This window comes from Colletotrichum karsti (genome assembly GCF_011947395.1).
Source record: "Colletotrichum karsti strain CkLH20 chromosome Unknown Scaffold3, whole genome shotgun sequence".
In the NCBI taxonomy this organism is placed as follows: domain Eukaryota; kingdom Fungi; phylum Ascomycota; class Sordariomycetes; order Glomerellales; family Glomerellaceae; genus Colletotrichum; species Colletotrichum karsti.
In genome coordinates, this window is record NW_024065903.1 from 637,940 (window position 1) to 658,641 (window position 20,702).

General features: G+C 55.6%; 9 protein-coding genes across 9 annotated transcripts; 6 read left to right on the forward strand and 3 right to left on the reverse strand.

Annotated features, from left to right (window-relative positions):
• Nucleotides 1–278: 278 nt before the first annotated feature.
• Nucleotides 279–2,777, forward strand: CkaCkLH20_01276 (aminodeoxychorismate synthase; the record flags this gene model as incomplete). Its single annotated transcript, XM_038883995.1, has 1 exon — nucleotides 279–2,777. The coding sequence occupies one exon, from the start codon at nucleotides 279–281 to the stop codon at nucleotides 2,775–2,777; it is 2,499 nt and encodes an 832-aa protein (XP_038750587.1).
• A 560-nt stretch (nucleotides 2,778–3,337) lies between these two features.
• CkaCkLH20_01277 (vacuolar protein sorting 55) lies at nucleotides 3,338–3,799 on the reverse strand (the record flags this gene model as incomplete). Its single annotated transcript, XM_038883996.1, has 2 exons — nucleotides 3,338–3,471; nucleotides 3,544–3,799. 2 exons carry the CDS (start codon nucleotides 3,797–3,799, stop codon nucleotides 3,338–3,340), a joined length of 390 nt encoding a protein of 129 aa, XP_038750588.1.
• A 695-nt stretch (nucleotides 3,800–4,494) lies between these two features.
• On the forward strand, nucleotides 4,495–5,480 carry CkaCkLH20_01278 (proteasome component; the record flags this gene model as incomplete). Its single annotated transcript, XM_038883997.1, has 3 exons — nucleotides 4,495–4,532; nucleotides 4,649–4,760; nucleotides 4,836–5,480. The coding sequence occupies 3 exons, from the start codon at nucleotides 4,495–4,497 to the stop codon at nucleotides 5,478–5,480; spliced, it is 795 nt and encodes a 264-aa protein (XP_038750589.1).
• A 630-nt stretch (nucleotides 5,481–6,110) lies between these two features.
• CkaCkLH20_01279 (uncharacterized protein) lies at nucleotides 6,111–7,035 on the reverse strand (the record flags this gene model as incomplete). Its single annotated transcript, XM_038883998.1, has 2 exons — nucleotides 6,111–6,652; nucleotides 6,789–7,035. The coding sequence occupies 2 exons, from the start codon at nucleotides 7,033–7,035 to the stop codon at nucleotides 6,111–6,113; spliced, it is 789 nt and encodes a 262-aa protein (XP_038750590.1).
• Nucleotides 7,036–9,413: 2,378 nt separating this feature from the next.
• CkaCkLH20_01280 (cleft lip and palate transmembrane protein 1) lies at nucleotides 9,414–11,497 on the forward strand (the record flags this gene model as incomplete). The annotated part of the gene is made up of 3 exons (XM_038883999.1): nucleotides 9,414–9,458; nucleotides 9,520–10,297; nucleotides 10,356–11,497. 3 exons carry the CDS (start codon nucleotides 9,414–9,416, stop codon nucleotides 11,495–11,497), a joined length of 1,965 nt encoding a protein of 654 aa, XP_038750591.1.
• A 2,231-nt stretch (nucleotides 11,498–13,728) lies between these two features.
• CkaCkLH20_01281 (uncharacterized protein) lies at nucleotides 13,729–14,855 on the forward strand (the record flags this gene model as incomplete). The annotated part of the gene is made up of 2 exons (XM_038884000.1): nucleotides 13,729–13,945; nucleotides 14,071–14,855. 2 exons carry the CDS (start codon nucleotides 13,729–13,731, stop codon nucleotides 14,853–14,855), a joined length of 1,002 nt encoding a protein of 333 aa, XP_038750592.1.
• Nucleotides 14,856–15,276: 421 nt separating this feature from the next.
• Nucleotides 15,277–16,048, reverse strand: CkaCkLH20_01282 (uncharacterized protein; the record flags this gene model as incomplete). Its single annotated transcript, XM_038884001.1, has 3 exons — nucleotides 15,277–15,745; nucleotides 15,816–15,960; nucleotides 16,015–16,048. 3 exons carry the CDS (start codon nucleotides 16,046–16,048, stop codon nucleotides 15,277–15,279), a joined length of 648 nt encoding a protein of 215 aa, XP_038750593.1.
• Nucleotides 16,049–16,937: 889 nt separating this feature from the next.
• CkaCkLH20_01283 (proline-rich early nodulin) lies at nucleotides 16,938–18,040 on the forward strand (the record flags this gene model as incomplete). Its single annotated transcript, XM_038884002.1, has 2 exons — nucleotides 16,938–17,300; nucleotides 17,387–18,040. 2 exons carry the CDS (start codon nucleotides 16,938–16,940, stop codon nucleotides 18,038–18,040), a joined length of 1,017 nt encoding a protein of 338 aa, XP_038750594.1.
• Nucleotides 18,041–18,810: 770 nt separating this feature from the next.
• Nucleotides 18,811–20,004, forward strand: CkaCkLH20_01284 (killer toxin sensitivity protein; the record flags this gene model as incomplete). The annotated part of the gene is made up of 3 exons (XM_038884003.1): nucleotides 18,811–18,969; nucleotides 19,071–19,242; nucleotides 19,295–20,004. 3 exons carry the CDS (start codon nucleotides 18,811–18,813, stop codon nucleotides 20,002–20,004), a joined length of 1,041 nt encoding a protein of 346 aa, XP_038750595.1.
• Nucleotides 20,005–20,702: the final 698 nt, after the last annotated feature.

Below are 20,702 nucleotides of genomic sequence, written 5' to 3' on the forward strand. Positions count from 1 at the left end.
TCCAGGGATAACAGATCGACCCAGCTATTGAAATAAGCTTATCCCTGCCAAACGACCCTGCGCCGAATCATGCAAGGGGCCCTGACCGCCTTCTTGTTTTTGCCTCCGTTGCCACCAAAATCCGTTTGTCACGCTGTATCCGGCGCTAGCCGACCGCGGGGCCCTTTTTTTCAAACCCCTCCAAGACTCATTTACACGCGGTCAAAGTCATCCAGTTCGAGAGAGCGTTGCATTGAGACCTTGTCGTTAGTCCGGAATACGGGGGATTGATCTCAAGGATGGCGCGGCCTCAGATCTTGTTTCTCGATGCCTACGACTCCTTCACGAACAACATTGTCTCTCTCTTGACGACCCTGCTCGAGGCGGATGTACACGTTCTGCCGATTGACACGCCGCTGCTTGATCACGACTCGCCAACGTTCGAGGATGATTTTCACCACGAGTTGTCACGCTACCACGCGGTAGTCTGCGGACCTGGACCGGGCTCTCCTGAGGTTGAGAAAGACGTCGGGCTTATGAGATGTATCTGGAGGTTGCGGGATGAGCAACTTTTGCCAGTGTTAGGTATCTGTCTGGGGTTCCAGAGTCTTGTGCTAAGTTCAGGTGGAAAGGTGAGGAGGCTGCGCCGCGGGTTGCATGGCATGGTTCGCAACATCCAGCATGAGAAAACGCATTCCTCTTACCAAGAGGATCTTTTCAGAGGCGTTTCCGAGTTCAAGGCAACGCTCTATCACAGTCTCTGCGCCGACATCGGCCAGGATGTGATCCCAGACGAGGACTGGAAGTCCAGGCGCTGGGAAGCACTCGACGCAGCCTCCGAACTCATCCCTCAGGCTTGGGTGGATGAGGAACGGGATGACGGGAATGAAAGGATTCTCATGGCCGTCAAACATCGAAGCAAGCCCTTCTGGGGTCTTCAGTATCACCCGGAATCGGTCTGCACTCAACCTGCAGGCCACGCCGTCATTCAGAACTGGCTGCGCGAAGCTATGGAGTGGAATTTGAAAGCGAGGAGGGAAATCCACACTCAAGAGAAGTTTCTGGCCAGGAATGCCGTCAGGCCTAGCCTGCTCTCGGAGATCAGGTCTGCGGCTCAAGGGGGCCGCGCACCCGTTCTCGCGTGGACAGAGATGCCGACATCTTTGGCGACCGTAGGGTTGGATTGCGAGTATACCTACAAGACGATCAGTCTCCCACCGAAGGTTAAGGTGCCAGACATCGTGGAGATACTGAAGAGCGGTAAGACGGAGCACATTATTTTGGACTCGTCCAACTCGAGCAACATGGCAACGGGGGCTGCGGACGTGCGAGGAAGATTCAGTATCATTGCACTGGATGTGGAAGAAGCGTTGCGCATCGAGCATCATGTCGGAGACGACTTCGCCACTGCTCGTCTGCCTTCGATTCAGGGGCTGCCCGTCGACATGATGGAGACCATTGCGTTCGGCTCCCAAGAGAACATATGGCATCTGCTTTCTAGTTTCCTGGAAAAGCGACGCATTCCTGCATCGGAGACCCTTGAGACCCCTTTTCGCGGCGGTTTCATGGGCTACCTCACTTACGAAATGGGTTTGAAGGGAATCGACGTCACCATGGCTCTGGACCGAGGACACCAGAGACCAGATCTCTGCTTTGCGTGGATTACGAAGAGCATTGTCGTGGATCACGTCAAGGGGCTTCTGCACGTCCAGCATCTCCAAAAGCGCAAGCTGAACTCCGACTTTTGGATCGACTCTGTAGTGGCATCGCTCCAGACATCACACTTCTGGCACGCCGGCAAGGCCACCGTCAACGGCCACCATACGGATCCCATGACTGTAGCAACACGACCTCTCATCCGAGTCCCCGACGCTACCGAGTACGAAGCCAAGGTAACCCGATGCCAGGACTACATCGCGGCCGGAGAATCGTACGAGCTCTGTCTGACGGACCAAACCACCATCACCCTCCCGGGTCGCCCGTCCGCGGAGCCGTACGCGAACCGCATCAACGGACACCCGTCGCACAAGTCGGCGCACGTCGCCCCGTGGAAGCTCTACAAGACCCTTCGCGCCCGCCAACCGGCCCCGTTCGGCTCCTTCGTCCGCCTCGGCGGCGCCACGCTCATCAGCAGCTCGCCCGAGCGGTTCCTCGAGTACGACGCCAACGGCTTCTGCTCGATGCGGCCGATGAAGGGCACCGTCCGCAAGTCCAACGCCGTTGCGACGCTCGCGCAGGCCGAGGAGATCCTGCACGTCCCTAAGGAGGAGGCGGAGAACCTCATGATCGTGGATCTCGTCCGGCATGACCTCCACGGCGTGTGCGGGTCGGGAAACGTGGTGGTGCCGCACCTGATGAAGGTCGAGGAGTACGCCACGGTGTTCCAGATGATCACCATCGTCAACGGCCAGCTGCCGGGTCCAGGTGCATCGGAGGATCGGTATACCGGCCTCGATGTGCTGTCGGCTAGTCTGCCGCCCGGCAGTATGACGGGCGCGCCGAAGAAGAGGAGTTGTGAGCTGCTGCAAGAGATCGAGGAGCACAGGGAGCGGAGTCTTTACTCTGGCGTCGTCGGATATATGGACGTCACTGGCAAGGGCGACTGGAGCGTGACGATTCGGACCATGTTCAAATGGGACGACGAGGTCGCGCCGCCTGAGGAGGGCGAGATCGAGCCTAGAGAGGTCTGGCACATCGGAGCGGGCGGCGCCGTGACGATTCTGAGCACGGCGGAGGGCGAGAGGGAGGAGATGTTTACGAAGCTGGCGGGACCCTTGGGGGTCTTCGCGGAAGCATGAGCGATCCGAACGACAATGGTTTTGTAGAGAGAACGGGTTTCTGGCGTTATCACTGGTTGCCGAAGGGGGGCAAAGGGCAAATGCTTGGGCTTTTTTGATGATACCTCAACGTATCTGGGATATTAGACTCTTGTGACCTTCACGGGTATTAGACTCAACTTAGACAACCCGGATGATCCATATCGGACAATGAAAGAAAACAACGCAGGGCCGCTGCTGGCTAAGACAAACAAAGATCTTCAAAATCCGTTCCCTTCCAATGTGATGAGAATGCCTTCAAATTAGATGCTTCATTGCAAAACAGAAAAGCGAACAAGGGAACGCCCGCCTGACGGAATGATGCTGGATATACATGGGAGAAGAGCCTCTCCCCGCAAACGCACTGATCCAATCCCTCCCTGCCGGATGCCCTGAGCGCCTTCGTTATCCCGAACATGGTCGTACTGTACAGGTTCGCCGCTGCTCATCTGGTCAAAACTATGCCTCTCCTGACTGACACTGCCCCTCCTACACGAAGCACGACCCCAATCATGGGTCGCGTGCCGCCGCAATCGGCCAGTTTAAAACTCTTGCTCTTCCTGGAAGAACATGCCGAAGCTGATGATGGTGCCGTAGATGAGGAGACCGCCGATTATCGACATGACCATGGCCTCGACCTGGATGAGATTGGAGTGCGCGAGAACGACGGGCAGAGCTGGTTTGGGGCGGATCGATTAGCACTTGCGATTTCAAAGAGCGAGAGGTGCACGAGGGCGGGACGGCTCACCAATTCCCATTACGACCAGGAAGCCGGTGCAGAAGCGGCCGAGGTCCAGCACGGCGGCGCCGGAGCTCTCGACGAAATCATCAGGGTTGGCGCATCGCGAGCAGATCCAGTTGGGGATCGGGGCCAGGACGTATGTGGCGACGACGAGGAGCGGGTAGTAGACCTTCCAGAGGGCGCAAGAGAGGATAACGAGGAGGAATCCGACGGCGAGGACGAAGGAGAGGGCGATGATTGTCTTGAGCCCGGCGGTCGGCATCTTGTCGGGAGGCGTGCGACGGACGGGAAAGTGGGTTAGATTTCCTTGTTTCGGAACTCGTATCGGGTCGTTTGGGTATAGGGCCCCGTCGGGGCTTCGAGAGTGTTTTCGGGGGGAACGTCCAGGCAAGAGCGACTGTGAATCGAGTGTCGATGAATTGTGCGTCGAGTGCGGTTCGTGGAGGTGGGATGGGAGAGGTTCGTCGAGAGTTGGCGGCTCAAGTTCGCAGGCTGAAGCTGTAAGGCGATGGCGGGTCCTCAGACGGGCCCTGACGCAGCGTCGTCGGGCGTGCTGGGCTGCTGCTGCCGTCGTCAGCGCAGCACGGCGCAACTTTGTTCCAGGAGCCGGTCCTCAGCGTGAATGGAAGCTGTTTGGCCTGTTTGCTAAGCTGAGCCCCACCTTTCCGGCAAGACCCCGGCAGGTACGGCGGTACGTAGCTCCAATGCACGGAACACGCCCACCCTTGCTCCAGGCTGAGAGAGTGCTACGAAAGCTCGACCTGCCTTGAGCTGGGGGGTTGATTATCCACAAGCTCTCGCTCTCCGCCGCATCTGCTCTCTTGCCCAACAACCACGAAGCAAACCACCCCGCGATTCCCTATCTCCTCCCTCCCAAGAACCTCCCCCAACGACGAATTACGGCGGCAGACCGATTGGATTGCTTGACGAAGCTACGAAGACTCCCTTACGCCCGCCATGTTCAGAAACAATTACGACAACGACTCGGTGACATTGTAAGTTGCCTGTTTGGCTGGTCTTCAACCTTCCCTGGCGGTTCCTCCCCCGGTGAGCGGTGGAGGCAGGCACGATGACGAAAGGACATCATTGCTGACGGCCGAACTTCCAATAGCTCGCCGCAAGGCCGGATATTCCAGATCGAATATGCAGCCGAAGCAGTGAAGCAGGGTTCCGTGGTAGTAGGCATTGCGAGCAAAACACACGCCGTGCTGGTAGCAATCAAGGTACGACATCATCGACCGCAGTATCCCTCCCTTCGACGTATCCGTCCTACGATACTAACCAGGTGCCCTACACAGCGCAATGCCGAAGAGCTGTCCTCCTACCAGAAGAAGATATTCACCGTCGACGAGCACGCCGGCATCGCCATCGCAGGCCTGACCTCGGACGCCCGCGTCCTCTCCAACTTCATGAAGCAGCAGTGCCTCGGCCACCGCATGACGTACGGCCGCTCGATGCCCCTGCGCACCCTCGTCGACATGATTGGCGAGAAGGCCCAGATCAACACCCAGATGTACGGCAAGCGACCCTACGGCGTTGGCCTCCTCGTCGCCGGCGTCGACGAGCGCGGACCCCACCTCTTCGAGTTCCAGCCTAGCGGGATGACGGAGGAGATGCTGGCCTTCGCCATCGGCGCTCGCTCCCAGATGGCCCGCACCTACCTCGAGCGCAACATCGACCAGTTCGAGGACTGCTCCCGCGAGGAGCTCGTCCGTCACGGCCTCAAGGCCCTCAAGGAGTCTCTCGTCCAGGACCGCGAGCTGACGGTCGAGAACACGAGCGTCGGCGTCGTCGGCTTCACCGAGAAGGACGGCCAGAAGATTGTCCAGCCCTTCAAGCTGTTTGACGGCCAGGACGTCAAGGAGTGGATCGACAGCGTCGCGGCGAGCGAGGGCCAAGGCGGCGGCGAGGAGGGCGGTGAGGGCATGGAGGTTGACGAATAGATACGGAAATGAGACACGGAAGGAGGACGGGGGGTAAAACTTGCGTTGCGTCGGACTGGAACAGGCCATCGTACACCTTCTGTAGTGGACTGGTTGGGCTGGCTGGGATGGGAAGTAGCGACACGCGAGCAGGCCCGTTTAGACTTGTACCAATACACCGCGGAAAAGGAGACTCGACAGCCGATGAAATGAGCTGCATCCAATGATTCAAAGATAAGAAGCCCTGGACACGGTATCCGACGCTCGCACTGTTTGTGACCGAGACAAGTTTGCGTGATTATTTGTACGTTTGCTCTCTTGCTTGTGTAACTCTCATAATGGTATGGTCTATCAAAACTACTACAGGCGACAATGCACAAACACCATCCAATGTCTTGGTTCATGTGTAACCCGCATCCAATCGAAGAGGTATACCCCCCTATTTTCCTTTCCCAAATCAACCAAGCCGAAGCGCGATGCAGAGAGAGGGGAAACACGAAGGGCGCCAGACTCCAGTACGCATCCGCTTTCGCAAAGCACACACACTGCCCACCACCTCCTGTAATTTTTCCCTTTCCCGTTCCTCGTCAGTGATCTTCATTACATGCCCGCTTTGGAGAGAAACATTGTGTGGTGAACGGCAGATGGGATTCAAGAGTTGGACCAGTCGAGCTTGAAGGTGGCCTCCGAGACCTTGTAATCCCTCAGGGCCTTGATGGCGCCCTCGGGGGTGGTGGAGGTGACGAGGATGTCGGCGTTGGCGGCCCTGATGAAGCCCTCGTCGACGCTCTTGCGGACCCACTCGAGGATGCCGTCGTAGAAGCCGTTGATGTTGAGGAGGCAGATGCCCTTGTCGTGGATGCCGAGCTGGTTCCAGGTGGCGGTCTCGAGGACCTCCTCGATGGTGCCGTAGCCGCCGGGCAGGGCGATGAAGCCGGAGCCGGGGCCGCCGGCGAAGACCTCCTTGGCCATCATCTGCTTGCGGGTGTGCATGTCCTTGACGACGGTGGTGCGGCCGTAGACGGTCTCGTCGGGGACGTACATGTTGTCCTTGTTGAGGGTGCCGTAGGTCCCGTCGCGCTCGAACTTGACGAGGGCCTCGGGGATGATGCCGTGGACCGAGTCCGGGCCGGCGAGGGAGACGAGGGTCTTTGCCACCTCGCCCATCAGGCCGACGGTGCCACCGCCGTAGACTGGGAGCTGGTCAGCATTGGAAGATTTTGTTGCGTCTCATCATGTCTCTGAGTGGTTGCGCCCACTTGGGTTGTCATCATCTTATGTTGTGACTGAGACTTGTGGCGGATGAGAAAGAGGCGATGAGTGACTCACCAAGGTCGATGTTGTTCTCGGCCATGAACCTTGCCAGCTCACGGGCAGCCTCCATGTGCTGGGGCTTGAAACCGGGAGAGGCGCCGCAGTAGACACAGATCTTTGCTCTACGTTGCACGCCGTTGCCATTTGTGCCGTTGGTGATTGTTCCATTGGTGTGGCCGTTGGTGTTACCATTAGTTGTGCCGTTGGCGCTGGGAGTTCCGTCCCGGGATGCCGGGATGGGGGAAGGACCGCCGGACTGCATTGTTGTTGTTTATCTGAATGTTGAGGGAGGGAATGTGATGAAGATTGCTGAAGACAGTCTTTTTTGGGAGAAATCGTCTTCTTATGTGTCAGTTGTATTGGGTGAGAAAAGAGATGTCAGAGAAGCTTACAGATGAGATCGAGTCTCGTCTTAATACCTCGCCCGTGTTGGTTGGGTTGTCAAGATGACGGTGGTTTTGTGGAGACGTTCTGGGGCTGTAACGTAGTTGTAGAGACAGATGCAACCTGGAAGAGTCACGGCACAGCAGTTGCGCGGTTTATGGTGCTTCCCGAAGGTGTTCCGCAAAAGATTGGCGATGGCAAAAGTCCCAAAAGTCAAAAGAGAGAAGCCCGAGAGAGAAGCTGAGAAAGGAGCAGGATCAGACAGCGGTGAAAGAGGCCGGTTATATACGTTTCTCAGGATGGAGTCTTGGGCTCGAAAAGGGAGGCAAGTTTGTCTCGTTTGCAGTAGTTGGGTTGGGGTTCAGAAGGCGTTTGACGAGTTTGGTGTGTATCAATATCCTGGTAACGACATGTAGGGTCATAAAGTTGAAAAGAAAAGAAAGATTGGACGAGGCGAGAGCAAAGCACAGATGGGAATGAGACAACGAGATGTCAGTTACCGCCGCGGCGCATGGACGACGGGCCGAAGGACTGACTGGTTTAGCGTGGGTAAGCTGGAACGACACGGCGTACTGCGTAGTAGGTGACGGGCTGGAAAGGTTCGCTCGGGGATCCTTTGGCCCCTCTTGCCGGTACAGTAGTGGACGATTTAGGTCGAAGCGTACAGCATAGTAGACCCAGCTGGGAAGAAAAAGCAAAGCGGAATCGCCCTGTGTCTTGGAGCTGGAACGAGGATGTGGACGGGTGCGGTGTGACGAGATGTTGACATGGACGTGGACTTGGGACGGGCGAGACAGGACACACGACTTATGTCTGTTGTTGAACTTGGTTTTTGCTGAAGGCAATATCGATCGGATCCATCCAGTCCGCCTCGTTCTCGTCCTCGATTTGAGCCAGCTTGAGTCCTCCCGAGACGGGTTTCGGGGCACCCCCAGCTGCCTGCAACGGCCAAGAGTGTTTGGTTTGTCAACTTGTTACGCGGCGACTGGTCCAACTGCTCAGGTGACCATGCTAGCGAGGCCCGAGTGCCATGCGGTGCGAAATTCCGCCTCCCGTCGATGACTCTACTGGGCCGTCCCGCTAGGATGAACGTAGAGGCGGAATAGGACGGTGGCGGTCGTGGGGGATGCTCGAGATAGTCAGAAGGAACCGGAAACAGGTGAGGTGACGGCATCCTGGAGCAGCGGCGTTGGTGTAATGGGAGATGGAGAAGATGTGACAAGATTAGGCCAATAGCCAGATGCCACTTCTCAAGCCGTATACACGTGTAACGACACGGTTCCTCACGTGTGTTCAGCGCCGTTGACGAATGGATTCTGAAGTCTCCTTGGAAAGGAGATACGTAGCAGTCTGGATCAGACGTTGGCTGGTTCTGAGTCGTCGGTTGTACCACGTTGGAAAGAGCGGAAAGGCACCTTGCCCTTACACGAACCGCAAGATAATGCAGGAGCGATATAGTGCTGGAACCGCCGTGCATCTCAACAGTCTTCGGCGCCTGTCAAGGGCTCTCCCCGGCCCCGGGGATGCTGCACTGCAACCTTGGCCTCTTCCGCTCAGCGCGGGAGTCCCCTGTTCTTCTTGTGCTCCGGGCGGCCCATGTTGCTGGTGTGTTTGCCGCGGGAGTCAGTTGTTGATCCGTTGCTTTTTGAAGGTGTTCGGTTCACATCGGTGGAATTGTAGGTATGCATGAACCTAGGTATGATGTGCTTTAATATGAACCATGACCAGTGGCTTATATCGGTATGAGGTTGGTATTGCAAGGCAAAACGAGAAGAGATATGGTGTAAATGTGAATACCACTGTAGGCACCTGGAGAATATTCGACAAAGAGAAAATCGGTGCTGTATTCGTACTGGACCTCTAAAAGCCTGGCCCAATACCCTGGGTCGTGGCGGCGCCTCGGTCGTTGATTCGCCCGGGCAGCACGCAATTTGTCCCGCCCGCCAAACCTCAGGGGTCCCCGTTAAGTTTGCCGTCCGCTTCGGACCCTTCCAGACTTCACTTCTCCAACCGACATCGCTTGCCAAATCCTCGGTTCCCGCGCCGGAGAAGACACGGTAATCTTTCGCGACTCTGCTCGACAAGTCGCCAAACCGTGACAAGCAGTCCGTGCCCGAGCAAACAGCCTCTCCGTCACCCGTTGCGGTTTCTGTGCGACCTGCCCGCCCATCGTCCCCTGCAGCGAGCACGCGATCTGTCGTCTCTCGGCCACGACTGATTTTCTGCCAACGCCGTTGCGATCCGTTGACGATCAAGATGTCTCAGCCCAATGCGCCGGCCCAGCCGGCCGCTCAAGAAGGCGTGAGTATTCGGCTCTGAATTGCGGACTCAATTGCGACAATGTACTGACTTTGAATCGCAGGGCATGGGCATGACCCAGAAGCTGATCCTCGGTGCCACCATGTACTTCGGCATGAATATGCTCATGAACAACTTGTTCCAGAAGAACCAGTCCGGCACCCAGGTAAAGGACGCCAATGGCAAAGTCATCAGCGTCCCCGCCAACACCGAAGATATTCCTCCATACCTCCTGCGGCCTAAACAGTTGAACGAGGGCGCTACGTACAGCCAGATTCCCCAGAAGCTGGCTCCGATCTGGCCAATGGACAGTCATGTGGATATCATTGTCACGGTCTCCGACAACGTCGTTCCTGCCCCGTTGTCTCAGACTCCGAAAGAGAAGATAGTCTTGAAGGAGGAGAAGTTCAAGCTCGGAAACTACAGCGAGAAGCGATCGATCGATACTACTATTACGATCCCCCCCTCTGTCCAGAACAACGGAACTCTCTGGGGTCACTTCTACGTCCATCTCCCTGGAAGCCAGCCTGATCCTCATGTCGAGTCGTTCGATCCCGCCTCTGCCTACTACTTTGCTTTCCCCCTCACCCAGTACATCCCCAAGAAGAAGGAATTCAAGACTCGCTCGCTTTTGGACAAGGCCGAGGAGGAGCCCGAGGCAGTGGTGGAGGAGAAGGATTCTGGTCCCATCATCGCCAGCTACTATCACCCGAACGCCAGTCTGTCAATGATTCCCAACACCGGGGTCCTCGAGTACCGCACCACGCACCCCGCCATCCGCCAATTCCTCCAACTCGAGCCTACCGGCGCTAGAGATGGTTCTGGCAAGCACTCTTGGTACTGTAAGTGACACCGTATCAGCGCAAATGTCCCGAATCTGAACATTGCTGACTCTTGCAGACCCAATTCTCTTCGTCAACACTTTCTGGCAGTTGAAGAGCCAGATGATGTTGCTCAATGACACCGTCACGGAAGTCCCGCTTCACATTGACTTGAACAACCTGCGCTCTTGGCAGTTCAACACGCTCGCCGCTATCGAGGCGAGCGCGAAGGAGTCTGCCCGCCAGGCTGCGTTCGGCGGGTCCCTCCCTGGTGGTGGTGACGGCTCTGAGATTGAGATGGTCAAGGAGATCTTTATTGACACCAACCCGATTCTTCTCGGTATCACAGTCATCGTCAGCATTGCGCACATCATCTTGGAAACTATGGCCTTTGGATCCGACATCGCTCACTACCGCAAGAAGAAGGATAACGTCGGTATCTCTGTCCGGTCCATTTTGGCCAACGTCTTCATGCAGGCCGTTATCCTGCTCTATCTCATCGACAACTCGCAAAACACTAGCTGGATGATTCTTGGCTCTCAAGCGGTAGGAATTGTCATTGAGTTCTGGAAGATCACAACGATCGTCAACGTCACGGTGAAAGCAGCACCACCAGGCTCCTGGCTGCCATTCGTCATCGCATTTGAAGACAAACACAAGCTCAGCGAGACCGAGGAGAAGACCAAGGAGTACGACGAGATCGCGTTCAAGTACATGTACATTGCCGGAGTGCCGCTTCTCATCGGATACGCCGTCTACTCGTTGATCTATGAGACGCACAAGTCGTGGTACTCGTACATCATTACCACGCTAGTTGGAAGCGTTTACGCCTACGGCTTCTTGATGATGGTTCCCTCCCTGTACATCAACTACAGACTGAAGAGCGTCGCACACATGCCTGCCAAGGCCATGATGTACAAGTTCCTCAACACTTTCATCGACGATCTGTTCGCATTCACCATCAAGATGCCTTTCCTCCACCGCCTGTCTACTTTCCGCGACGATATCATCTTCTTCATCTACCTGTACCAGCGCTACGCTTACAAGGTCGATCACACTCGCGTCAACGAGTTCGGTCAGGGTGGCGAAGACGAGGAGGAGGACAAGACCAAGGCCAAGGCCAAGGAGCTGCTCGAGAGCGACCCCACTATTGAGAAGGTGAAGGAGGTTGCTGGCAAAGCCACGGGCGCCGACACTGGCAAGGCCAAGAAGAGAAAGTAAAGATGGAGTCGCGTGTTCGACAATAGTAGATGATTGTAACTTGGGTGTAGATAGAAACTCCAGGAGACTGGATTAGATACCAAGTATATACATCACAGACTTCCATCATTACATTTGTTCCTGAACAGGGCAGTATTTTATGAGGTAGTTATACTGCTGTCTTCATTGCTGTCGCTGTCGCCGTTACTCTCACTGTTATTGTCACTGTTATCATCTTCGCCGTTATTGCTGTTGGTGTCGCTGTTGGTGTTGGTGTTGCTGTTGGTGTTGCTGGTGTTGCTGGTGTCGCTGGTGTCTGTCGTCGTCTCTCCCGGTGTTTTCACTTCCGAATACACAGCGATGATTACCTTAACACTATGTCTTAGTTGCAAGTGCTACGTAACGTCTTTGGGAGCGTCGAAATGGCTTCTCGCTTGCCAAGTTCCTCTCCTATCCATCTGATCGGTGTCACACTCAATCGAGGCTAATGCTGCTTGCCGCCAATGCAGTCATCGCCGTATCACCTCCACCATCCATTGCTTCTTATCTGTTAAGCGTCCCAACTCAAATGCAAGATGCACGCTTGGACATCTAGTGGAAGCTAGCAGAACACGGCCGGAAGAAAAGCAAGAAACGAGCATCGTATACGAGCGCATAACTAGCTCTAGCATGGACTCAAAACAAAGTAAAGTAAGGTAATCAGCTACAGCAGTCTGGAGGTTGCTAGCTCGTTCGCTGGCCGTGGCTCCAATGGTAGCAGGGGCCCCCGTAACAAACGGCCAATGGCGGGGGTTGTTACTGTCGGAGCCCCGTGCCTGGTAGGGCAGAGACAAGCATCCGAACACCCGTATGTCACTGCACCTATCAGAGGGTCTCTCATCCCTTCTAATGACGCCAGGTCCCCTCAAACGATGTTTTGGAGCCAGGATCTCAGCTCTCTCAGCTCCACGTTTGCTGTTTCTCCAGGTGAGGTATCCGTACACGTACGGAATCCAGGCACGAGTTGAAGGGGGCATTCCCTGGGCTTCTGGAGAGTGGAGTGTTTGCGGGAACGATATACCGATTTAGAGCAAGTAATTTCTGGGCAGAGGCCGTTTACTTGGTGTTTTTCGGTTGATCGGGTAGAGAATACGCAATACGGCGTTTGAAGGGAATGGAGACGGGGGAAAAGCCTAGAACTTCGGGCCGTGGACATGCTGTAAATAGCACACTCATGAAAGTGGTTGAAAACCCCTGGAAAGTGAAGGAATTCAGCAATTGAAACTTTCACTGGCAGGCATGAACACCGTGAGGTGGTTGCCCCAAAGCAGTCATGGCTGACTTGATCCTCCACTAACACAGGCACCCCGAAACCTAAAGTTCCCGTAGACTCTCGTCTTTATTTTGGATTGGATTGATCGCTTCCTTCCCGTCCAACAAGAGGTGTCGGCCAAAACGCACCGGACCAAAAACAACCAAGCGATTGATAATCTCTCTCAAACTCCGTGTCTCTCGGTCGTGCTTCTTCCCTTTTCAACCTCGTACCATTCCATCCCTCGCCAACATCCCTCTTCTGTTCGTCCTCTCTTGTCCACGTCCACGTCCTTCGTCCGACTCGACTCGACTCGACTCAGGCCCCCCGTTCTCACATGCCCGGGTTCCCCCGCCTGTCATCATTTCGTCCCATGGATCTTCGGTCATGACATACGGATGGCCGCACAGGTCCCTCAGCAACCAAAACAACGAGTTGAAGAAAACGCAACAACCACAACAGAACTCACGTCCAACATAAACCGAGACGGGCACAGGCTTCAGCCTCCGCCAAGCAGAGCTCCGGATTCTCGGTTCGCCAGATCCACGCTGCCTCGTACGCAGTGGAGTTCCATACGTCTCTCATCATCCCAAACTGGAGCGTCCCCGGCACGCCGAAATCCACGCGAGGGAGCCAAGACCTCACTCTAGGGGAAACGTAAGCTACAAAACCTGTTCGGACGGTGTGGCCGTGCCGCCCGCGTGCCCGCGCCCGCCGTCCGTCGCCGTTCACTTCCCCCTTCGGGATTCCTGGCCCCCAAAAAGAAGGGGGTTGTCAAACGGGATTTATTATTGGGGGCTTTCGCACCGCACCGCGGTACAGCAGAGCAAGCTGCTGCAGCACGCAGCACACCCCATCCCCCTCCCTCGAACGTGCCGCGCCCTCTCCCCCGAACGCCGCCGCCGCCGACCCCCCCTCGAAGCCCGGAAAGCTGCGAGAGCAACGGAAGGGACACCGAATCATGAGCAGCCCTACCGTCGGGTCCCTTCTGGCTGCCATCGCGACTCTGATCAGTGATGGCCTGCGTATCTTGAAATTCGCCGATAAGCACCACTGGGGACCTGACGAACACGAGCAGTTGCGACTGCTGGAGGACACTCTCGACGATGCCAAGAAGGACTTCCAGGAGCTGTCGGTCCTCGTCAATGGCCAGCGCTACTACATGAACGATCGCAAGCGTGAGTCCCCCGCCCCGAACCGCACTTTTGTCACGGTAGCCCTGCGTGCAAGATTGCGGAATTTGCGCGATTCCACTAGACCCCGCGGTTTGCGACTGCGCAGCTCTCACTAACGCCGCGTCTAGCCCACTCAATCGACGAACTAAGGAGGTTACAAACGAAATTCGAGACGCACATCGAGAACTTCAAGGACTGGGCAAAGATAGGTGGACCGATCAACCCAATTTGGGCACGCGAGACGACTGAACTGCGCCGGGAATTGCACCGCGCGCAATGCCGGGCAGCGAGGAGGATATTTACAGCCGAACAAGAGTCGTCGTCAAGGTGTCTAGGTGCATTCCTCGTCTACCGGAAACAGCGCGAGTGGGCGAACAGGGTGATCGTAACCGAGGAGGAGTACCACCGGCGGCATGTGGAAGAGGTCGTGGCGTGCAATACCATCGGCAAGTTTGAGCGCTTTGGAGACAGAGACATTGCCTTTATCTGCGACTTTTGCGACGGACACCTCGTATGGGAGGACTTGGAAAGCATACCGGCGAGGCGCGCGGCCCAGGACACAACAAATATCCCTGTGTCGCCAAGTTCGACCCAACTGCCGCACTGGCAGGCGACGGCAATCACCAACTCAAATCGAGAGCCAAAGACAGTGGTGTATGCGCCCTTAGCGATAGCGAACCATATCGCCCCGTACCAGGGGGATTGGATAGCCCGCCTGGAGTGCCCGTACTGCGAGGAGGCGCCGTATATCGAACCGGGCGAGGACGGCGAGGACGAGGCGCGGAACGCCCAGGACGAGTCCGGTTTCGAAGACCTGGCGGCGTTTCAAGAACACCTGGAGTGGCAGCACACAACGGCGTCGATACCTGCCGTGTCGCTACCCAAGGCGGCCAAGGACTGCGTGATGATGTGATACCATAATTCGACGACGATTTTTGGCGGCGCAAACGGTGATTCATGTACATAATGTGGTCTTCATGCCGGCGAGGAGTTGGGGAGGGTTCACAACGGGGGCGGTGTTTTTATCACAGCCATACGATGCATGAGATTATTCTGGTTTCCTTGATACACCCAATGGCATATCTGCCTCAATGTTCACCTAGATACCACAGAGTCTGATTAGACCACAAAACAACAGAGACGCCGATCCGGTAGCGTTTGGGTCATGTTCCACATTAAGCTTGACTAAAAAAGATAATACACCATGCGGCAGCAGACCTCCCTTGTTTTTTTCGGTGCCCACCCAGAAGAAGCCTACGCCGGGACTTTGATATACATGAACAGACACATCCACCCTCGGCGGAAAAAGAAAAAGCAAAGCGCCCGCTTGCCGCTCAAAAGAAGCGCCACCACAAAAACACAATGATGATAAGGCCGAGGGCGCCGAAGGGGCCATACTGCTTCAGCAAGAGCTCCCAGTTGATGCGGACGGCGGCGCGGCGGTACTTTTTGCTGTCGTCGCGCAGGCGGGAGCTCAGCTCGCCCATGCGCTCGAGGGAGTCGCCGCGGTAGAGGAGGTCCTCGATGTTCTTGGTCATGACTTTCGTGACGTCGCGCAGCTCGTCGTTGAGCTTGTCGAGGTTCTGGGAGGCGCGGGCGTCCGAGTAGGTGGATTTGGTGCGGGAGATGAAGGTGTCGAACTCCATGAAGGCGTAGGGCCGCAGCGCGGGCGAGTGCAGCTGGGCTACCGGGTACGTCTGGGTGAACTCGCGGGCGAGGTCGGAGAGGTAGGTGAAGGCGAGCTTGCGCGGGTAGGAGCGGTCCGTTATGCAGAGGAAGGTGATGTCGTTGTCGATCAGGTAGCTGGTGGTGGTGGTCTTGTTAGTCTTGCGAAACGGGGAATAGGGGAGATGTGGTCCGGTCATGGGCTTACTGGAGGTTATAGGAGCCGCTTTCGATGCTGGCTTGGGGTTCCGAGTTGCGGGAGAGCTTGCGCAGGATTTGTTTGATTTGGGACTTGACCTCGGCGAGTGCGGCTTCTTGCTGTTCGTCGTCGACGGAGGCGCAGAGCATCAGGCCTGTGGGGGGCTTGTTAGCGGTGGAATCGTTGACTCCAAGATACGAGTTCGTACCATCCAGCCTTGCTATTTGCGTTGAGCGGATCATTTTGATATGTGAGGGTGTCGCGGAAAGGTAGGAAATAGGAGAACTAAAGAGTTCGAGGACCGACGTGTCGAGACTCGGGTCTTGGTCGAAGGTATGGGTAGCTATCGCCGGGTCTCGTTCGGGTAGGTATCGACGTGTCCTCTGGATGCGGTTGGAGGTCTCGTGGCCGAATTGTCCCGGTTGATGTGGCGGATTGCGCACGCTCTTTGACGTTTTTGTTGAAACTATCTCCGCAAGGTTTTCGAGGGAAGTGGTAGAGTTCTGCGTGTCCCTTTCTCCTTCAGGGGTTCTCTCGGGCGGGATTCCAACTTAGGATCATGGATCTCGCCAAGTTGGACCGCTGCAGAGGAGAGCTCTCCACGTCCCTGGGAATTGAGAGATGACACCATGGGTACGGGGCTGGCCAATTGGAGGGGTCGGACCGGGGATACCCTTGAACGTCCGTGTGGCCCGCCTGTGGCTTGACTTGACCAGCCTTGTTTAAATGAGACTTTGTGAGGAGTTGTGAGACTTTCACTCATCAACCGCTTTCATTTTGAGGGAGGTGTGGTGGGAATCTACGCCTTTCTGATGCCAAAATTAGCTGGTCGTTTGTTGAAAGTCATTCGTTTTGTTTTCTCAGCGATACCCTCTGAAGTTTTGTTTCCTTAGCCTGCAAGTTTAAGCTAAATCTGTAAGTCCCAATTAAGTGTTCTCATTCTCATCTCATATGGTTGTTTGCTTTGTGAGCGCTGTTTGAGCGGCGATTGTCCACGATGATCTCTTTGCTTCCAATGCATATATCCGAAATTAGTCCTTACTATCAAAGCCATAGTTCACTTTGTCTATTCATATGCTGATGCCCGCTCAGATTGTGTATCTTTGGCAACCACGACGGCTCCCGCCCAAAATGGCAGTCACTCCTCCCTCATCCGTAGACATAGAAATGGCCGATGCCGCCTCAGCAACTTCCGGGCTCACCACCCCGCCAGAAGAACACGGTTCAGTCTACGAAGACGTCGTCGAGAGGAAAGCAAGCCCCACCAACAATCAAATCGCCTCGCTCCAAAAAATCAATCTAGAGTCTCCCATCACCAATACCGAGTCACCGACGATGGCGAGACGATCGTCGCGCAACAGGAACAAACCCAAGCCGGTCGTCACGTCACCAACGAGGCCGGCGAAGAAGAAGATTGTGACCAGGAAGCCGAAGTGGACTGCGGAGAAGCTGTTGACGGATGCTAAGTCGCCTCTTGCCAACGCGGATCTCAGAGTATGTCACCTCCTTGCTCGCTGATTACTGATTTCGTGCATGCCGTTATTGAATTATTGTTCCTCGCTGACACTCTTTCGCAATAGACCATTCTCTGCCAGCCTGCGGCGTGGGATGTTCTTTCGCCCACCGATCGCGCCGAGATCATGACGCTATTCCCCGACGGCACGAAGATCCTGGACGAAGGCACGGACAACGCGCGCCCCGACTTCGAGGCCCTCCTCAACGACGACAATTTCCGCCACGACTGCGCCACCTACACTGATAACATTGCCAGGGGAAAACACGACCCGGAATGGCTCGAGCAGGCGTGGGCTGCGCGCGATCGCCGCAGGATAGGCGACTTTGACGAGTACCTCGCGCAGAAGTTCGAGGATGAGTGGAGCTGCAAGTTGCCTGCCGCGTCCGGAGAGAACGGTACGAAGGGTGGCGAGAAGGTTGAGTCTCCTCCGAAGGTTATGGACAATCTAGAGCAGCCCGCTCCGCCTAGAGCAATTGCAGAGCCGAACTGGGACAACGAGGTTGAGGTAGCCGTAGCCGTCGAGGAGCCCTATAGTGAGGGTGAGAGCGAAGGTGAAGGCGGCCCGGACCAAACGGAAGCCGAGATTCAAGACTCGCAAGCTTCGAATGATGCGAACACAGACGCGAAAGACGAGTCTCCTTCTCCGGATGGACCGCGAGTCACACTGGGGTCACCAGTCCCTGGGGACAGCGAAGATGGGTCGAAGGGTGGGCAATGATGAGAAAGTGACTGGAGTTTGGATGAGAAGGGAGCAACACGGCACATCACGACTTTATGACCCATGGATTGCGATGCGAAAGGAAGGTCTGCAGACGAAGAGGCATAGCAGGCATGATGTTTCTATGGCACTGGCGTTGGTTTTCTCACAGGGTGGGCAGCAAACTGCTTCATCTGCATGCGACAGAGGGTTCTCCAGGTTTTCTGCTATGGAAATAATTTAACGGTACTACGATTCATGATGGCGGTAAGAACCTACACGAATTCAAAGGCAAGGGATGAGGACTGCTTTTGTCGCACACATACAGTGTATGCTGTTCGTGATGTCCGCTCTTTTCCTCTGCCAGCCATTCTCGCCACCCTTGAAAACGATTTTCTTTAAATCCTTCTTTAAAACAACATGAGCTATGAACTCGGGACTTTACGAGCAGAATACGAGTAATATCGCACTTAGGAAAAGGTGTCTCGGTCTAGCTCCCGGTGATCGGTCGGTCGAGGCCCCACATCGCCGAAGAAACCCCAAATTCAGTGGGTTTTCACCACGAAATAATGTGTGATCTGCCAACTTCAACGGTACAGATTCATCACGGTATAAACGGCGTGCGTCATCGACTCTATGTTGGAGGAAACTTAAATCGCGACAAACTTCTGATTCGGCGTGAAAGGGCGAATTTCTGAAGCATTTTTGGCGAATTTCTGAGTTCACCGTCGACGAGCTACCATCCGCTGACGCAGACGTCCTCTTACTATCTGCAGCTGCAGCCGGTCACCATGGCGCCTTCGGCAGAGAACCACAGTCGCTCACATAGCCTTCTGCTTTTCCAGAAGCTTTTGAATTTGAGAGACAGCGCAAGCCCTCTGACTCTTGTGCTCGATAGCCTAGAGCAGAGCGCCGCACCGGTAGTACGGGAGTTCGTCTCTAGAGCGAAGGTGGGTGATCATTTCTATCTCATTCACAGATTGCTAGGCAACTACCTTTTTGGCGTGTTTGCCGAATTACGTCCCGCGAAAATCTTGTTGACGATGAGCAGGTCGCAAAAGCAAAAGTCATACTACTCTCCTTCGCGACCCTGAAGCGCCCACGAGATGTCGACGTCGTCATCAAGGCCCGAGGGAAGACCCTCAAGGCGTTGAGGGCGGAGATCCTCTCACACTACCCCAAGCCAGATGCCTCAGCAGCCAAGGGCGCGCCTCCTTCCCAAAGTGCGTGATAGCAACCCGTCTCACAGAACCTCTGACTCACGCCGCCCAACAGAAACCGTCGTGCTGCTCGACTCCCTTAACGACCTCGCCACAGCGGCGCCGCAGATCGTCCCGACGTTCCTGTCCACCATCATCGTGCCCTCCGTCTCCCTCGTGGCCGTCTACCACACCGACGTGCCCCTCGTCCTCCCGCGGACCATGAGCGAGTACGAGCCCCACCCGCTGACCGTCCTCTCCCACCTCGCGACCTCGATCCTGCGGCTGTCGAGCCTGAGGCAGGAGATTGAGCGCCAGAAGGCGAGGAACCGGAGTCTGCAGGAGCCGGAGTGGGGCCTCGGCGAGGAGAGGGAGGGCGTGTTGATCGGTCTCAAGGGCGAGACCAAGTCCGAAGACTACCGCGGCGTGGTGGTGGAGATGGAGGTGAGGAGGCGGAGCGGACGGGCGATGGCGGAGAAGTTTGTCTTGCTACCCTTGGCCGGCGTTCCTTCAGCGTCCGGGAAGGCATCGAAGGTGTTTTTGCTCTCGGAGCACCCTGTGTTTGCCGCTCCCGAGGGCGCTGAGGCGGATGGCGGTGCTGGAGAAGAGGAGGAACCGGAGAGCACGTTCAACCTGGGGCTTACGGAGAAGCAGAGACGGGATAGGGAGGGGATTGTGCTGCCTTATTTCGATGCGCAAACGGACATTGGGGCCGGCGAGGGTGGAAGGATTTTGTACGAGATGGGTAGGGAGGATGATTTTGATGATGAGGAGGATGAGATTTAGACAAGTTTGTTATGCGCATCTGGTAGACGGCGTATTGCCCGCTCCAGTATGAATTCATGAAGATGAACATAAATTGCAGCAACTAGCTCGAGAATATGTCTTCGTTAGTTGCTCAAAGCTCGAAGCTTCACGTCAAGTGACCAAATTTCTCATGGTTTTCCTTACTGGCGATGTTCTTCAATACTTCGACTTCGAAAACGACAACAGTGAATACGACAACATCATCAAAGAGACAGTTGGTTCATTGGCAAGTCCCCTCGGCGCCGACCAAGCTTCCTTGGATGCCCACCTAACTTGCGCAGACAGCCGAGCATCCCAGCCCACCTTCATCCGTCATCTGCCCCTGGCCCAGGGGCGCCGCGACCAACTCTGCTTTTGAGGCCAATGTGAAAACCTCATGAGGCATCACAATCGATTGGCTGAGAAAATTCAACAGAAGAAAACATTCACCGCGCAGAGAAATAAATCGACTGCCGGCTATTGAGCCGGGGCCATTGCTCGCCACGCACGGGCCATCCGGAAAACGTATATAATAAAATATCCTCGATTTTCCGCTCGCGATTGTTTTTCTCTTCTTCAGCTCTCTGTAAGTTACCTTACCACCCCCTACCTTTTCGATACATTGCTAACATACACAAGTTGCCTTTTGGCTTAGATCAAGTGTAGGTGAGTACACAATCCTCATCGGATTCCGACTT